Genomic DNA, 18,383 nt, shown 5'->3' on the forward strand with positions numbered 1-18,383 from the left:
GGGTGGAGTCAGAGGGCAAAAAGCGTCGGCTGGTGGTGAGCCAGGTGGAGAAGAAAGATGCAGGGGAGTACAGCTGCGAGGCTGCTGGCCAGAAACTCACCTTCAAGATTGATGTCACAGGTGAGAGAAATTGTTTTGACTGTATTGAACCCCCCAACAAAGAAGGAGGGGAAATTTAAGTGGTTTGACACATTCAACCCCAGCATTCAGTGATGTAGACGGTGCTTAAATTCTGTTTCATTCATGTGCTTTTCTGTTTGCCTTCCGAAGCTATGAACGCAGAGGACTTGGGTAGCCTCAGCTTAAGACAGGCTGGAAATAATTTGGGAATTTCCCTGGGGATCTCAAGTAGATGCAATGATAGCAAAATGAGAAGTCAATAATTTCAGGGGAAATTAAAGGTTATTAAAGATATCTTCAGGGCACAAGCACACCCCTGCAAATGCTTCTTCCTAAATAGTCTCAGAGACAGCATTTGGTCACAATGCTAGAAGGCGGCACTGGTGGTTTCTATTAAATTAAAGAAACCTTCAACTAAAAAGGTTTTCCCGTATTTTCTTTTGTTTTCTTCTCTATAGCAGGTACAAAAGAAATGCTTAAAAATAGAAAGGCTTCAAGCTGGTGCTTTTCTTTCCAGAAATGGAGGAAGACAGGCGTTCATTTATTAGGAGAGTCTGATAAGGAAGTGGAACAAGGCTTTTTACCAGGGTCTATAGCAACATAAGAAGGGGCAATGGTTTCAAAAGTGAAGAGGGTAGACTCAGTTTGGACATGAGAAAAGTTCTTTATGATGAGGGTGGTGATACACTGGAACAGATTGTCCAGTGAAGGTTGTGGGTGACTCATCATTGGAGTGTCCAAGGCCAGCCTGGATGGGGACCCTGGGCAGCCTCATTTAGTGAATGATGTCCCTGACCACGGCAAGAGGTTGGACTGGATGATCTTTAAAGCTTCCTTCTATACCCAAACCGTTCTATGATTCCATAGGGGAAACCATTTTATTACTGCCTCTGAAAACTCAGGAGATATTAGAACTGTTTTCAGAAATAAGTAGGTGAGAAAAATACATTTCCTCACTATGACTTAATCACAAACAGAATTTAACCTTGACCCTCACCTGGCTTTTGCTGGCAAAGCAACTTACAGCTGTCAGCTTGTTTGGAAAATTAAATGCCTGTCCCCTTGTATGAAACAGACTTTTCAATGACTGCGTATGCTGGTGTGCTGCTGGACAGTGGGGAAAGGGGTGTTTTTTAATTTTTGAAGATTTTGGAACATGATACTGGTGGAAATGAAAACAAGTTTAGGGCTATCTAAACTGTTTTGGTCTGGCAGGGAGGAAGTTCTTCACTGGCAATTGATATAGTTCAGATGTTGGCATTCAGTTCTGTATGGGAGATCACAATGTGAACCACTGATTGATCAGCTGAGGCAAGTGTGGGGTCAGCTGTGGGAGCACAGGTGAAAGCTATGTAGCTGTGCTCCCTGGAGGGGTGGAGTTCAACTCCACCTCCTCTGAGACCTCATTTAAGGGCTGACCCTCACTGAGGCAGCATCTCTTGGAGATCGCTTGCCAGGGAGGATTGCCTCAGCTCTGGTGAGTTCCCTTTTCCTTATATCTTCTGTATTTCTACCATTTTGCTTGTAATTCTTATCCTTGTTAGTACCAGCATAGTTACTGCCAATACATTTGGCGAGCTAGCCAGGAACCACTGACTTGGCATCTAGAAATATAAGGGAAAAAAAAAAAAGTCCTTTGTATGGAAAATCTTTAATTGGTACAAGGGGGAGAAGTCCACCCCCTTAGGGACATGCCTTCCTGGACAAGTTCCAGGTTTTGAGGCATCCCCATATTACCAATTAGCAACAATTATTGAACAATGGGGCCCTTTAAGAGTACCAAATAACATGGACGCCTATTGTCTAACTGACTACTTTCTAGGACTACAAAAAGATATCTTAATTACGAAAGAAAAGTGAATGGCTGCATCTATGGCAGCCTGGCCATTATTAAATGCCTTAAATCTGGCAGAGATAAAATCAAACAACATTGCACGTGAAAATGAATTGTTAAAGGCCCGTATTGAAAAATTGGAGGGTGAGATCAATCTATTGACAGGAAAAAAACCGTCATTTTCTTCCTCCAACCCTCAAATTAGATACATTTCATTTAATGACGATCAGGATCCTGAAGAAATGAATCAAAATAAGATCACTAAATCTGATCTAGAAAAACCATCTGAGACGGACTCACTAGAAGTCCGTCCAGTAATAACTCAAAAAACAAAGAAAATTCAAGATCGACCAGCAGGAGTGCCTCCTGATCAATGGCCCCCTGCCGAATCTGTTTTACATGTAACAGCCCGTCCATATATGCCTACTGAACTCATGGACCTAGTGCAACGATTTAGGCAAAGGCCAAGGGAAAGTGTTCCGGCTTGGTTATTACGGTTATGGGATTCAGGGGCAGATAGTGTACTGGTTAGTGGCCCCGAAGTATCTAAGTTGGCCACAATAACAATACATCATGCCCTTCGGCAGAGACTGTATGCTGGGACTCAGTTCCCTGAAGAAAACCATTCAATTGTAGAATGGATAATGGCTGCTTGCCGCATGGTGTGGACAAATAAAACTGACATGCCAGTAAACACAGGGATGTGGTCTTCTATGGAAGACCTTCAAAATTATATACGCAAATTAGGTATGAGAGAGGCTATCTACGAAGACACATTCGATAGCCCTGATATGGTTAAATTTTCTGCGGGAATGAGGGACCTAATTTTACAGCAAGCACCCTCTCATATGTATGGAACCTTGGTTTCCATACTTAATCCAGTAGTATCCGCAGAGGCAGTAGTCCAACAAGCCGCCCAATTGGTAGCAGACCTCGGAGAAACTGAGCGTTTACGAGCTAAGTGCAATATCAGGGTGATTGAGGATGCCGAGGCTTTTCCAATAGTGCGAGCCAGAAGATCGGCCCCGCGAACTTCTCGGGCAGGACCTGTTAGGGTATCCCGGAAACAAATGTTTAATGATCTGCTCCGGGCAGGCGTTCAGTTTTCAAAAATTGATGGGCAGCCCAATCAGGTTCTCCTTCAGTTGTGGAAGCAACTGAAGGATGAACAAAAATTTCAGAATAAACCCAAAAGGCCAGGGATAAGATTTATAGAGCGGTGACCAACAACAACATGGAATTTAGAAGATTTTATAGTTCCAAATAGGAAAAAGAAGCCACCTCAGGTGCCTCGGGTTATGACACCGGAGGTATCAGAGGTAAAAGACTTGAATCTGGCTCAGTTCATGGCATGACGAGGGATGTCAGTCCCCCTAGGGCCTCTAGACGGGACCGGAGGCCCTATGTGGAACTGACGATATACTGGTCCCGAAAGAATATACAGAAGGTTATGGCCCTAGTTGATACCGGGGCAGAGACATCTATAATATATGGAGACCCAACTAAATTTAAAGTTAGAGTGATGATTGGAGGTTTTGGGGGACAAACCATTCCGGTCACCCAAACCTGGGTAAAATTGGGGGTCGGGCGTCTTCCACCACGGGAGTACAAGGTATCCATTGCCCCAATTCCAGAGTATATATTAGGAATTGATATCCTGTGGGGTCTGGCTCTCCATACAACAGTGGGAGAGTTCTGGTTGCAGCAGAGATGTATTTGTATCCGGGCAATCCAGACAATATTGAGAGGCCATGCAAAACATGAGCCTATTTGTTTGCCGAAGCCACGCCGGATTACTAATGTGAAACAGTACAGACTCCCGGGTGGGCAGGATGAAATAACAAAGACGGTGCAGGAATTAGAAAGAGTGGGTATTATGAGGCCTGCACATAGCCCATATAACTCCCCAATATGGCCAGTGCGAAAACCGGATGGAACATGGAGGATGACAGTAGACTATAGGGAATTAAATAAGGTCACGCCACCTGTTCATGCGGCTGTACCCAATATTGCCTCCCTAATGGACACACTAAGCAGGGAAATCAAAACATATCACTGTGTCTTGGATTTGGCGAATGCATTCTTCAGTATTCCAATCAGCGAAGAATCGCAAGATCAGTTTGCATTTACATGGGAAGGGAGGCAATGGACTTTCCAGGTCCTACCCCAAGGGTATGTACATTCGCCCACTTTTTGTCATAATTTAGTGGCACGTGATCTGGCTAAGTGGGAAAAGCCAAATAATGTCAATTTATATCATTATATTGATGACCTCCTGTTAACATCCGATTCGTCAGAGGCGGTGAGACAAGCAGCAGATTTGTTGATAGCTTATCTGCAGAAAAGAGGGTGGGCTATAAACCCACAGAAGGTGCAAGGTCCGGGGCTATCTGTAAAATTCCTGGGAGTAATTTGGTCCGGGAAAACCAAAGTACTACCCAGTGCGGTAGTAGATAAAGTCCAAGCGTTTCCAGTCCCTACAACATCAAAACAATTGCAAGAATTTTTGGGTATATTGGGGTATTGGCGCTCCTTTATACCTCATTTAGCTCAGCTATTAAGGCCATTATATAAGCTTACAAAGAAGGGTCAAACATGGAATTGGGGAAAGATAGAACAGGATGCTTTCCAACAGGCAAAACTGGCAGTTAAACAAGCTCAGGCGTTGGGTATATTTGATCCGACCCTCCCAGCTGAACTAGATGTTCATGTTACTCAAGATGGTTTTGGCTGGGGCCTGTGGCAACGCCAGAGTTCTGTTCGAACCCCCATTGGATTCTGGTCTCAGGTTTGACACGGAGCAGAAGAACGATATAGCATGATTGAGAAACAGTTATTGGCTGCCTATTCGGCATTACAAGCAGTAGAGCCGATAACGCAAACAGCAGAGGTCATAGTTAAGACTTCATTACCAATCCAGGGGTGGGTGAGAGATTTGACTCACCTTCCTAAGACGGGGGTGGCCCAAGCACAAACGGTGGCACGATGGGTCGCCTATCTAAGCCAGAGAAGCAGTCTGTCTTCATCTCCACTTAAAGAAGAACTACAGAAGATCCTAGGCCCAGTGACGTATCACAGTGATACATCAAAAGAACCGATGGTTGCTCCACCAGAGAAGAGTCCCGTTCAGGAAGGAAGATATCCTATTCCTGAAGATGCCTGGTATACGGATGGGTCCAGCAGAGGCAACCCGAGCAAGTGGCGAGCAATAGCATACCATCCCTCTACTGAGACCATCTGGTTTGATGAGGGGGATGGTCAAAGCAGCCAATGGGCAGAATTGCGAGCCGTGTGGATGGTTATAACTAAAGAACCTGGTGACGGCGTCCTGAACATCTGTACAGATAGTTGGGCTGTGTACCGGGGGCTCACTCTGTGGATTACGCAATGGGCTACCCAGGAATGGACTATCCACGCCCGACCGATTTGGGGTAAAGACATGTGGGTAGACATTTGGAATATGGTCAAACACAGGACAGTATGTGTCTACCATGTCTCTGGTCATCAACCCTTGCAGTCACCAGGAAATGATGAAGCTGACACACTGGCCCGAATCCGATGGATTGAGAATTCACAATCTGAAAATATTGCCCGTTGGTTACATCAGAAGCTACGGCATGCTGGACAGAAGATAATGTGGGCAGCCGCTAAAGCATGGGGGCTGCCTGTACAACTATCTGATATCATTCAAGCATGTCAGGATTGCGATGCTTGCTCAAAGATGAGACCGAGACCGTTGCCTGAAACAACATCCCACATTGCTAGAGGATATAGTCCTCTTCAGAGATGGCAGGTCGACTACATTGGGCCCCTCCCTCGGTCTGAGGGGGCGAGATATGCCCTGACCTGCGTTGACACTGTAAGTGGACTGCTGCAAGCCTATCCTGTACCAAAGGCAAATCAAGCATACACAATTAAGGCACTTACTAAACTGATGTCTGCATACGGGACACCTCAAGTTATCGAGAGTGACCAAGGGACTCACTTCACTGGAGCGATGATACAGCGCTGGGCAGAAGAAAACAACATTGAATGGTGATTCCACCTGCCATATAACCCAACAGGGGCAGGCCTTATTGAACGTTATAATGGTATCCTTAAGGCTGCCCTGAAGACAGACTCTCAGTCCCTGCAGGGGTGGACAAAAAGATTATATGAAACTGTGCGGGACCTGAATGAAAGACCTCGGGATGGCAGACTCAGTGCCCTGAAAATGTTACAAACTATATGGGCCTCCCCTCTTAGGATCCAAATTACAGGCACCGATAATAAGGTAAAACCGCAGGTTGGTACTGAAAATAATCTTCTGCTACCTGCCCCTGAGAATTTAGAACCGGGAATCCATAAGATAAATTGGCCTTGGAAGGTGCAGGTAGGACCCAAATGGTGTGGCCTACTTGCACCTTCGGGGAGATTATTGGAGGTGGGAGGTTCAGTCACCCCCTCGGTGATAGGTACATGGCCTACTGACATCGTGGTCAATACTCCGGCCTTTATTGCTAAAGGAACACCTATTATGTCCCTATGGCAGATCAAGACTCCTCCTCTGGTGCCAGATATAGTTATACAGCCACAGATATCTGGCCAGAGGGTATGGTATCGGAGGCCGGGACATAATCCAGTACAAGCAGAAGTATTGACCCAAGATAAGAATACGGCCTGTATCTTGCCCTGGAGGGCGGATCTTCCCCTCCTAGTACCCTTGAAACATCTATATTACTCCCCTTAAGATTGATTCTAAGCCTCTAGGACCATTACTCTGGACTGATGAAACGCAGACGGACCTGCACTTCAAGATGATTTGTCTCCGGTAACATCTATCAAGCACTGGCCCATGGAAGATCATGAACACCCATCCAATCATCATCATTTGAATAATATCAACATCTAATGCGACGGGAGATAGTATCAGCGTCGTGATTGGGTCTCTGTAGTAAGGGGAACTCACCTAATCATTGGTTCACGTTGTGAAGGGGTGGAGTGTATGGGAGATCACAATGTGAACCACTGATTGATCAGCTGAGGCAAGTGTGGGGTCAGCTGTGGGAGCACAGGTGAAAGTTATGTAGCTGTGCTCCCTGGAGGGGTGGAGTTCAACTCCACCTCCTCTGAGACCTCATTTAAGGGCTGACCCTCACTGAGGCAGCATCTCTTGGAGATCGCTCGCCAGGGAGGATTGCCTCAGCTCTGGTGAGTTCCCTTTTCCTTATATCTTCTGTATTTCTACCATTTTGCTTGTAATTGCTATCCTTGTTAGTACCAGCATAGTTACTGCCAATACAAGTTCATAGCACTGTCAGGAAATGTGAGTGGGAAAGCTGTCCTCAACGGTACAGTCCAAAGACTAATTTGGGCATTTGGGGAAGGCTGTGTAGAAAAGATTCATGTCTTAAATGTGCCCATTTGCCTTCAATTCCAGAAGCAGAAGATGCTTTTATCAACAAGGAGAAGGTGCAGAAGGAGGTAAAGGCTGAACCAACAGAAAATGCCACACTGAGCTGCTAGGAGGCCCAGGAGAAGACGGAGGTGAAGTGGTACAAGGAGGGGAAACTGATCACCTCGAGCAAGAAGTTCAAGGTGGAGTCAGAGGGCAAAAAGTGTCGGCTGGTGGTGAGCCAGGTGGAGAAGAAAGATGCAGGGGAGTACAGCTGCGAGGCTACTGGCCAGAGACTCACCTTCAAGATTCATGTCACAGGTAAGACAGGTGTTGTCTGAAATACAGCAGAGAACAGTAAAGTAAAATCTAGTTTCCATTATACAGTGATCCAGGTGCAGTAGTCTGTGCTGAGGTTTTTTCCCTATACTTGATTGCCTGGGTTTGTAGAAAGTATTTGGTTTTAGTATGGCACAAAGACCTGTTTCAGTCTGTCTGTAGAATAATAATTACTGATATATGTACAATGGAAGCAGTGTTCAAGATATTATTCAAATCTCTCCTGTGCCTGAGATCCCAAACTGTAATTCTTGTTCACCGAAACATTTGACTAAGAGAAGTATGTGCAGTGAGGCTGGAGTGCATGTTGTACGTGCAGCCTTTCATGGCAGGAGAAGCAGGAACTTCTCCTAGTAGTACACTGCCTTTTTACTATGCCTTTATGTTGGAGGCTGCATCTGGATAGGTGAGTCTGCTAGTCACAGTAAGAGACCTGGTAGAGCTGACTATTGCCAGAGCTCAAAGCAAAATAGATATCTGCAAATCACACACAAAGAAGAAAGGACTGCGTTGGTGAGCATATTTCCTTTGTGCCTTTGACAGTCACAGTTGTGGCAATGGTAGAGGCCATGAGGAGTCTGTTCAGGAAGCCAGGAGTACTGTTCTGGGTCATGAAAAGGCAGCCAGTGGTTTGACTATCACATGTTTATGTGTTTTGATGTTTCACAGTGGGTCTTAAGCAAAAGGAACTCAGGTTTTGGTTGCCTGCAGGTCAGATGTTCTTTTGGGTTCAATATGTTTGCATAGTGACTTGCAACCATGGGACTGGTGTTCAAGGACCCTCTTGGTTCCTTCAGTTCCTAGGTTCTTTCTTGCCTAGATTTGACACTTTGTTTCAACAGAAGAGCTGATATTCTCTATGAAGGCTATTAGTTTGGGCACAAGTGGTAACCTAAACCTGTTCCAACCTGTACATACAAACCTGCAAGATGGTCTCATTTCAGTCCCTCAGTCAATACTTTTTCTTTTCTTCCCTCAGAGCCAAAACCTGTGTTTATAAACCGGGAGAAGGTGCAGAAAGAGGTGAGTGCTGCCCTGGCAGCAAGTGCCTCCCTCAGCTGTGAAGTAGCACAGGATACAACCAAAGTAAAATGGTACAAGGATGGAAGACTGCTTGCCTCCTCCAGGAAGTTCAAACTGGAATCTGTGGGCAAAACACGGCGTCTGGTTGTGGAGCAGCTGGAGAAGAAAGATGCTGGAGAATACATCTGCGAGGCTGCTGGCCAGAAGATGACCTTCAAGTTGGAAACAACTGGTGAGCATTCGCTTTGGGAGCACTAAGCAGCTGTTTATGTGGCTTAGAGGAAGACTGGCTGTCTTCTACCCTGTGGGCATGGGACAGCCACAATTCCCCCTGGAACAATATCAATGACCCACACCACTAATTTGATTTTCCTTTTTAATGTAGTGTTAGCGAGGTGAAAATGTGGCTGTGGAATATTTTTGACTAAGGAACTTCTACTTTAATTTCTAGATGCACTGAATTACCCTCTAGAGTGTCTTTCTGAATATATAAGCAACCATGGGTGACTATGATCCTGATTTATATCTAGGTTCAGGCTTACTTTTTCAGTTAGGTTAGATGAATAGCTCCAGAGAAGATAGGGAAATACGGCAGTTCACTGATACCACGTGTCAGAAGAATGCAGCTCAGTGCTGGGCAGTTTGCTGCTTCATTCCCTCTTACAAGTTGCACCCAAGGCTGGAAAAGACCACTGAGATAGCTGAGTCCAACCCCAGCCCACCCTCACTGTACTTACACAGCTTATTGTTGCTATACAAAACAGCTTCTCTGTAGACAAACTGAGTTAGTTCCATTAAGTGGCTGAAGCCGTAAGTGATCCAAGGTGAAGCATGATCCAAACTGGAATTTAGCTAATTGTAGTAGGGAATCCAAGCCTTAATGAGATAAATTATTTAAAATATGAGTCCTCCATCTAAAACAGCATTGAACTGTTACCCTGGTTGATGATAGAAGTGAGAGTTGAACAGCAGAAGTCTGAAGTTATGCTCCATATTTCTCATCACTCAAGAGAATATTTGAGTATATTAATTCCTTTGGCTATGTTAGATCTCATAATGAGGTCAGCTGATGTTCTTTAAATGCTCGGAGTCTAGCAGTGTGGGGAAGTGGACTGCTATTTGCTGTTGAGCTTTAGGCTAAGAAGCCTGATTTTAGAGGACAGTGGGCTTCCCCTTTCCCTTCCCCTCTCCTCCCCTTCTCCCTGGATCGATCTCGCATGGTTTGAGAATGATTTCAGAGCAAGGTAAATGAGGAATAGCCATGTGAAAACCTGTTGTTTTACTGCGCTATAAAAGACATTTAGTGAAAAGACAAGTGTGTGTTCCATGCTTAAGATTACAGGAGATCCTAGAAACAACTCAGCTGCTCAAACCTGTAGTCTGGCTGAATATTTTATTGTCAGTTTTGGTCAGGAGGAGATGCTTGAGTAAGACAAATAAAAGGTCATGGGTAAGTTGGTCCTTCTTGTGATATACTTCTAGGCTTTCATCAAGGAAAAGCTGAATTAATCCAAATAATTATTGCAGAAACCACACCAAGAACATGAGAGTGAAATTTCAAATTTCTTGATGTGATGGTAAACTTTACCTGGTTCTGCCATTCCCCAAATGTTTGTTTCCTTATGACAAGAAGAACTTTGCAAAACTAATTCTTTTTTCAGTCTTGTGTGCAACACAAAAAGAGGTAAATTCTAGGAGGCCACCTGAAATGTTTTTTCCATCTGGAAGGATCCATTTAAGAGCACCCATGGACCTGGTTATGAACAAGTTTTCTTCTTTGCAAAGGCTGTTGCTTAATTAGCAGATACTGTACCTGGGAGAGGAAGAGGGAAGTAACTTGTTTTGGAAGTCCTGATGCTATTCAAGCATTCAAGGCCAGGCTGGATGGGGCTTTGTGCAATCTGGTGTAGAGGGAAGCATCCCTGCCTACAGCAGGGGGTTTGGAACTGGGTGATCTCAAAGGTCCCTTCCAACCTAAACCTTTCTCTGATTCCTTTGATGATTCTATTTCTCAGCTGCTGGTGTGAGATCTCCAACCTGTCCCCGTTGTCTTTCAGTGCGCAGATGAAGCTGGTGAAAGGTCTGCAGCCCCTGGAATTTCCTGAGAAGGGAACTGTCACCTTTTCGGTGGAGGTGTCCCATGAGGATGTGGAAGGGACTTGGCAGAAGGACGGCGTGCGGCTGAAGCCTGCACCAAATATCACGATGGGTGTCCAGAGGAAGAAACATTCCTTGACACTTTCTTCTGTGACTCTTGAAGATGCAGGACTCATTTCCTTGAAAGCAGAAGGCATGAATTCCTCGGGGAGGCTCACTGTGACAGGTATTGGTTGGTGCAAGGTGTCATTATCTGCTCCTGTCCCAGATTACTTGAACAGCAGAACCAGCTTTCCTTCCAGCTGCAAAGAATGTTTTGCACTGGGCCATTGCCACCAGAATATCCCTCAGATATCAAGAGGATTGTTGGAACGTTATTGTCCCTAGCACAAGTAATGATAATGTGCTCAAAAGAATAGTTTTTTTTGTTGTTAATTACAAGTTCTAGTAAGCATGGAGAGTAGGCACTGCCTTTCATTATTCCTTATGCCAGATGCTCCTAGAGACCTCATTCCCAACTAAATCCACATCCTTCTTTCTCCTTCTCAGAATTGCCTGTGAAAATCAGCAAACCATTGGCAGACATTAGCGTCACTCAGAAGGACAAGGTCACATTTGAGTGTGAGCTGTCCAGGCCCAAGGTGGACGTCAAGTGGTTCAAGGTATGGCATGTAATGGTATTTTCCTTTCTGACTTCTCTGGAAATGAATGAGAGCCTTTAATTTCACTTCCAAGGGATGCGAGTCTGAGCTTTTGCTTGATAGCTTTTGCATTGCTCTCTTTTCTTTGTGCTCTTTTACTTGCCCAGATCAGCACTCTTTGTTATTATGCCCTGAGTTCATTTATCAAGTAGAAATGGAAGTTTGTTTTAGGTTTCTTGTGAACTCCTGAGGTCTTGCTGTACAAAATATTGTTGGTTGGAGTACAGTCTTGAGCTTCAACTCTAACACAGAAATTCTCAGCCAGGATTTTGTAGCCTTGTTGTGAACTGGGTTTTAGGGTGAAATCTGAGTTTTCTTTGCACCTGACAGTGTGAGAATTTGCGCTGGCACTTTGTGTACCTCCCCGGTGCTCAGCTGTTCCTTCCCTTACTTGGGGATAACGTCATTTATTCAAGGTGATGTCCAAACGGGCTTGTTAACAGTCCTCCACAGTGCTTTAAGCTGTCATAGGTCAGCCAGAATTTATGCATGTTCTATAGCCATTCCTACATGTTGAAAACACTGCACTGTGCTTAAGCTTCAGCATATGTTCCAGTAAGCACAGTTCCATTAATTCTAGGGGAGTGGGTGAATTAAGCATAGATCTGAAGGCTCCCTTTGCTCAGTGCAGAGATGGAAGGACTCATGGAGATCTGACTTGATATTTTTCCTTCTAGGATTGGAAGGAGCTCCGTCAAAGTAAAAGAAGTGGGCATTACTTCCCAGGGAAATAAGAGAAGTCTTATTATTCACTAGTGTGAATATGAAAATCAGGGAACATGCACATGCCAAGCAGCTGAAGACAAGACATCAGCTACCCTAAAGGTTCATGGTAGATTCCACTTTCCTAAGGGACGTCTGAAAGGATGCTTTTTTTCTGATTTCCTACTAGCTGCTGTCCTCATGTGGCCACTTGGGTTCAGTGTTAGCATGAACATGAACATCTGTCCTGTCCCATGACTTTGGTGAACTCTCATTTTCTCTCTCAGTCTGCAACCAGGTTGGGTTGCTGTTTCAGTACTGGCTGTTTTATGCAGGAACTCTGCTCCTGAGGTTAATCTAAGTTGTATCCAGGCCCTTCAGAAGGAAAGGGAAATAGCAGCACAGAAATATGGTCTGATTCTGACATAAATAAGTGCAGACCTAGAGAGTTAAAAGGGATTGTGTGATGTTCAAGGGACTTCGAAGCAAAGATGTCCCCTAGGTAAGATTTGTGGCTGACATTCCCCATACATTGTGGGCACACAAGCTAAGGAGAGACTAGTGATGAGCATGCAGAGAAGCCAATGGTTCAGACAGGTTTGTAGTGACACGACATTGTAGAGTTCTGTCTAGTTCTCCTTGGCATAGTTTGGAAAATAAAGATGAGGTAATTGGTGGTAACCAATATGGCATCATCAAGGTCAAGCCATGCCTGACAAACTTGGTGGCCTTTCATGATGGAGTAACAGCATCAGTGGATAATGGGAGAGCAACTGACATCATCTACATGGACCTGTGCAGAGCATTTGATCCCGTCCTGCATGACATCCTGGTCACCGAACTGGAGAAAAATGGTTTTGATGGATGGACCAGTTGCAGGATAGGGAACTGTCTGGATGGTCACACTCAGAGAGCTGCAGTCAATAGCTCAGTGTAAAGGTGGAGGGTGGTGTTGGGACCAGTGTTATTTAACATTTTTGTAGGTAACATGACCAGTGGAATCAAATGAACCCTCAGCAAGTTTGCAGATGACACCAAGCTGAGCGGTGCTGTTGATGTGCTAGAGGGAAGGGATGCTACCCAGAGGGACCTGGACAGGCTGGAGAGGTGGGCCCTTGGCAGCCTCATGAACTTGAGTGTGGCCAAGTACAAGGCCCTGCACCTGGGTCAGGGCAATCCCAAGCACAGGCACAGGCTTAGAGGAGAATGATTTGAGAGAAGCCTTGACCCTGAGGAGAAGAGCTGGTGTGGAGGGAGGTGTCCCTGCCTATAGCAGGGGGACTGGAACTAAATGACCTTAAAGATTCAGTCAGTTCTATTGTTTTTCTACCCTTAATTTTGCTTGAAAGGTTTTAGAATAAATGAGATTCTGGTTTCCATGAAAACTGTTTGCAGGGAGCTCCATTGTAGCTAGTAAGTCTATCTTTTAGTTCAAGGGCAATAATGCATTGACTGTGTTGAAAAGGGAAATGACTCAGGAATGGATGATGGTTTAGAATAAAACATAATCCTACTTATTTTCTATGCAAATATGTGTAAGGAAAAGATGCTGCACTCAGTTCTGGAAATACCCTGACAAATATATCTCTACTGTTTCACAGCTGGAGATATCAAGATTGTTAAACCACTGGAAGATGTGGAAGTGAATGAATATGGGAGTGCATCTTTTGTCTGTGAGATTTCACACGATGAGGTTCAGAGCCAGTGGTACAAAGATGACAACAAGCTGAAGGCTGATGACAACATCAGAATGCGGCAAGATGGTAGGGTGTAAGAGGGGGATCTTTCTCCTGAGTGGGGGGTGGGTTGGAGATCAAGCATATAAGACATCTGAAATGAAGTGAAGAGGGTTCAGAAGGGAGTTCCCCTTTTGTTTTGGGACTGAGGTTTAGGTGGAACAAGTGACATGGTGGGATGCGTAGTGTGGGAAGTGTGATGCTATCCCACCATCCCACACTGCCGGGAGCAGGTAGGAAATGAGTGCAGTTATTTCCAAAGTGAGGGTGAACAGGGCAGTCAGTTCACCTCTCCAAAGAGGTTTTGTCTGACAGTGAGTGTGATCCTTCTGTATCAGGTACTTTGAATTTGACGGTGGCCGCATTTGATCAGTCCTTGTAGAAGCCATGTTTAGATTACACTTTGGTGGGGATGTGGACGTGGGGGAATGGGTGGTTTCATTGACATGAGAGAACAGGCAGTGATGCTGTGAAACCAGATGGATGATGCTCAGCCTGGCCATGTGCCTCAGAGCTCTTTGCTCAAGGAAGCAAAGTGTAGTTGTGGGTTTGCTTTCAAGAGCACAGTTTGGTAGGGATGAGCTGGCGGTTGGACTAGATGACCTTAGTGGTCTTTTCCAGCCTTAGTGACTCTGTGGTTCTCTGCTTCAGGAAAGAGCTACTCGCTGACTTACACACGTGTCCAAGTCAAGGATGCAGCAGAAATAAAATCTGTAGCAGAAAAGGCAGAATCTCGTGAATCTTGTGCCCATCTTACAGTTAAAGGTAATTATGCTTCTGATGACGATTTTGATTAAATTATCTTATGTTATAAACGAGCTAACATCCTTTGCTTTAATGTCAAGGAAGTTAAACACCACCAGGACCTTTCACAGAAATAAAAACTCCTACCTACCTACCTTTCTGCCCACAAAATATCCAGCTTCTCTTTTGGAATTTACTTTTGCTAAGTAAGACGGATTATTTTCTTAGGAGGTTGATTTTCTACGTTTAGACTTCAGATTTGTGTTTGAACGTTGAGGGATAAAAAACATAGCTTGACCTTTTCTTCATTTTCTCTTGCTGTTTGAAAAGAACACAGGGTTTTGGTTTTTTTTTAAATATATACAATGTTAGGGTATATATATGATGTTAAGTGTGATAAAGAAAAGGGAGACATTTGAGTTAGCACACTACTCAAGAGTTCAGTCCCCAGCTTTGCCACTGTTACAATTATAAGGGCAAGAACTTCCTGGAAAATGAATTTCTCCTAAGTAGAGTCATTACATTTGAGCTACAGAGACCTTTACTAGGAGAAAACTTGTTGTTCAGAGCTAAGTTGCTGTATTTAACCAAAGTAATTATCAAAGTCCGTGTTTCAATGAACCTCTTTTCCATTTCGTAATGCGAGGAGTTTGATATTGGGATGGGAAGGTCATGGTTTGATTTAGATGTTGGACTGGGAATCAGAAGATCTGGGTTCTTTTCAGATTGTCAGTCTTATTGTCTGACTTCTTAACAACATTCTTTTCTTTCTATTATTTTTTAATGATGTTTCAAGGCATTCTGAGCTGATAGGTGTAGTGTTCATGTGCAGTAATGCTGACGTGAGTAAGTGGGGTGATAATGTAAGGGTTTTTTACATTCCTTCTAAATCTCTGCTTTCTCTTGTTCCATCCTTCTTAAAGAGCAATCCATTAATCTAGTAAAGGAGCTGTGTGATGACGATGTGACTGAGGCTGAAGAAGCCAAATTTGAATGCGAGATATCCATTCCTTCTGTGAAACCTCCCAAGTGGTATTCCTACGTGGGGAAGTCTTACAGGCTGGCAGAAACTTGATTATGCAGCAAGAAGGCACCATCCACCAGCTGACCATACCGAAAACCACCACTGATATGACAGGCACCAGTCAGTTCTCAATTGGCAAATCAAAATCCACAGCCAATCTGCTTGTCAGAGGTAGCATATCCAGGCTTGGTTTACATCATGAAGATGAAGAATTAATTAACGTAATTAACTTCCTTCACTGGGGTCTTTGAAAATTTGTGTGTGTGTCTGGAGGGTCTGCTCCATTTCCAGTTCAAAGTCGTTGGACACTAAATGAGACAGCTGCATCTCAGTAAAAGATCTGTTTGAATAGCTGTGGTGTGCTTAGTATTCAGATCTACAGAGCTGAGGTTTTGTCCTTGGCTATACCAAAGAAGTCAAATCAGGTGAAATTAATTGTATTTCTGAACTAGACAAGGTTAAGTTTGGTAGCACCTAAATTTGATGCAGTTTGTCATTGATTTCATCTGAAAGAAACTTGCAGGCTTTTTATCTGCTGTTGTCCCCAGCATAAGAGTCTCCATTCACATCCTAAAGTACTTGTTATATTTTCAACTCACTCTTATTTGAATAAAAGCCTCAACAATTGGGAGCAATTTAATAAGCACAGAACAAGAGCTGGACCTTGCATTTGGTAGATAATATACAGTATTACTTTATAGAAATGTAGTCAATGGCATTCCCTATAGACAATCGTTTGTTTTATCTTTAGAGTAGTTCAAAGAACCATTGTGAACTTGACATTAATTGGAATGGAATACACGCAAGAGACTTTCCTCTTCTTCCAATTGTCCTCATCCTTTCTTCTCTTCCACCCCTGCTTTGCAGATTACCATATAGAAATCACCAGGAAGTTGGAGGACAAGACAGCTTTGGAACATCATTCTGTCATCCTGTCCTGTGACTTCAGGCCTTCTCCAAAGGTTGTGAAATGGTTCAAAGGCCACACACTCATCGATCCCTCTGAGAAGTACAAGATCAAGAGGGATAAGCATTCAGCAGAGCTCAAGATTCTGAAGCTGAAGCCCGATGATGCTGGTGTGTACAAGTGCAAGGCAGGAATTGCAGAGACTGAGGCCACGCTGACAGATGAAGGTATGAGCAGGGAGGGTGACCTCTTCCATGTCCTATTTCACCTCAGATTTCTCTTCTTGAGGTTGATTTCTGCCATTCTCTCCTGCTAACTTTATAAATGTATAATCTTCACTGAGAAGATTACACAAAGATCATCTAGTCCAACCATTCTACCACATCCCAGTATGATTTATAGGAACAGTGGTAACAGTTCACCTTGTTTCCCCACAGCCCGCAATGTAGAAGTAACGAAGCACCTGCAGGATGTAGAAATTGAAGAAGAGAGCTCTGCTGTCTTCTCCTGCGAGCTGTCCCATAATGACGAGGACGTGGAATGGTTCCTGAATGGCAACCTCCTTTACACCAACACTTACAATGACATCAAGAACATTGGCAATTGCTGCACACTGACAATGAAGCAGGTTAAGCCTGAGGATGCTGGCACAGTGACAGTGAAGTCAGACAAGGTGTCAGAAAGCGCACCTGAAGGTGATAGGTGGGTCTGATCACACCCCTCCTGGATGTAAGAGATGCTAAGGAGCTCCAGTTCATTCTATTGTGCAGCAATCCTGCTTCTAAAGCTGACCTCTCTGGGGTGAAAAGTCATCAGAGGCTTTCTTCCAGTGGAAGGTTCCATTGCAGCAGATATCAACGAAGGAGGATGGGTTTGGTGTCCTGCCAAAGCATTCCATTGCTTTTTATCATCATTTTACTTAACACAAGGAGAGTTACAAGAGCAGTTTCTTTTACTGCTTCAGTAACATGCAGTGTCAATGCTGTTGTCTCCAAGGATTTATGACTGCAGGGAGAGATCATTCAGTGTGTGTTTTGCCTCTGGGATGACTAATGACCAGGCTGTGAGCAACCTGATCTAGCTGTGAATGTCCCTTTTTATTGCAGGGGAGCTGGGCTAGATGGCCTTGAAGGGTCTCTTCCAATTCTAAGGGTACTGTGATTCTAATCTGCTCTCCCCAGCAATTAAGCTCTTTTACTCTATGCGCTCAGAGTTTGAAGGATTTCCTATTTCTCCTTTCTTTTGCATTTGGTGGAAGTTTTTTCCCCAGTATAAACATCTGATGTGTGAAATAGAAGAGAGATAAAAGGAGTCAATAAAACAGGAAAATCAAAAGTGTTCAGCAGCTTATCCTCTTAATCCTGTGGCCTGCTGTATGAGCTCTGCTCCATGTGAGGGCAATGCCAGCTCTCCAGCTTTAGAAGAGCTGCATCCCAATTACTTCATATGATATCAGTCCCACCCACCAGCAATGCAGGCTGTCCCTCCTGTTCCCTGTATTCTCCTACTGATTAGTTCAGAATTCCATAAAGTGCATTCAGTCAACACACATGAAACCGCTTTAGGTTCTATATTGGTGTCGTCAGTGCTGGTAAAGATTTATTTATCCCTCTTTAAAAATCTGAAAGCAACTGGAAATGTCTCAACTTCTGTATCACGTTGTTCTGTTTTGCCTGTTTAATTGCAGAGAAGCCTGCTGTCTTCATGAAGTCCTTGGATGATGTTTTTGGTGAGGAGTGGGGTGTGATTAAATTGGAATGCGAAGTCTCTAAAGAGAAGGTC

At 44.2% G+C, this 18,383-nt stretch overlaps 1 protein-coding gene and 1 long non-coding RNA gene across 2 annotated transcripts; both read left to right on the forward strand.

Annotated features, from left to right (window-relative positions):
- Nucleotides 1–11,230: 11,230 nt before the first annotated feature.
- Nucleotides 11,231–13,952, forward strand: LOC146755645 (uncharacterized). Its single transcript, XR_014937973.1, has 3 exons — nt 11,231–11,449; nt 12,166–12,313; nt 13,792–13,952. It is a non-coding gene; the product is annotated as an uncharacterized LOC146755645 (long non-coding RNA).
- A 1,674-nt stretch (nt 13,953–15,626) lies between these two features.
- On the forward strand, nt 15,627–17,790 carry LOC146755646 (obscurin-like). The gene is made up of 4 exons (XM_085525352.1): nt 15,627–15,634; nt 16,047–16,051; nt 16,562–16,828; nt 17,039–17,790. Exons 1-4 carry the CDS (start codon nt 15,627–15,629, stop codon nt 17,311–17,313), a joined length of 555 nt encoding a protein of 184 aa, XP_085381478.1. The 3' UTR covers nt 17,314–17,790.
- Nucleotides 17,791–18,383: the final 593 nt, after the last annotated feature.

Source organism: Coturnix japonica, chromosome 31 (assembly GCF_054131305.1).
Source record: "Coturnix japonica strain WE chromosome 31, WE-NBRP24, whole genome shotgun sequence".
NCBI classification, from domain to species: domain Eukaryota; kingdom Metazoa; phylum Chordata; class Aves; order Galliformes; family Phasianidae; genus Coturnix; species Coturnix japonica.

Excerpts from the sequence above, each read along its gene's own strand:
- LOC146755646 (XM_085525352.1), top strand. Across the intron at positions 16,829-17,038 it reads GGCCACGCTGACAGATGAAG|CCCGCAATGTAGAAGTAACG; the intron begins GTATGAGCAGGG and ends GTTTCCCCACAG.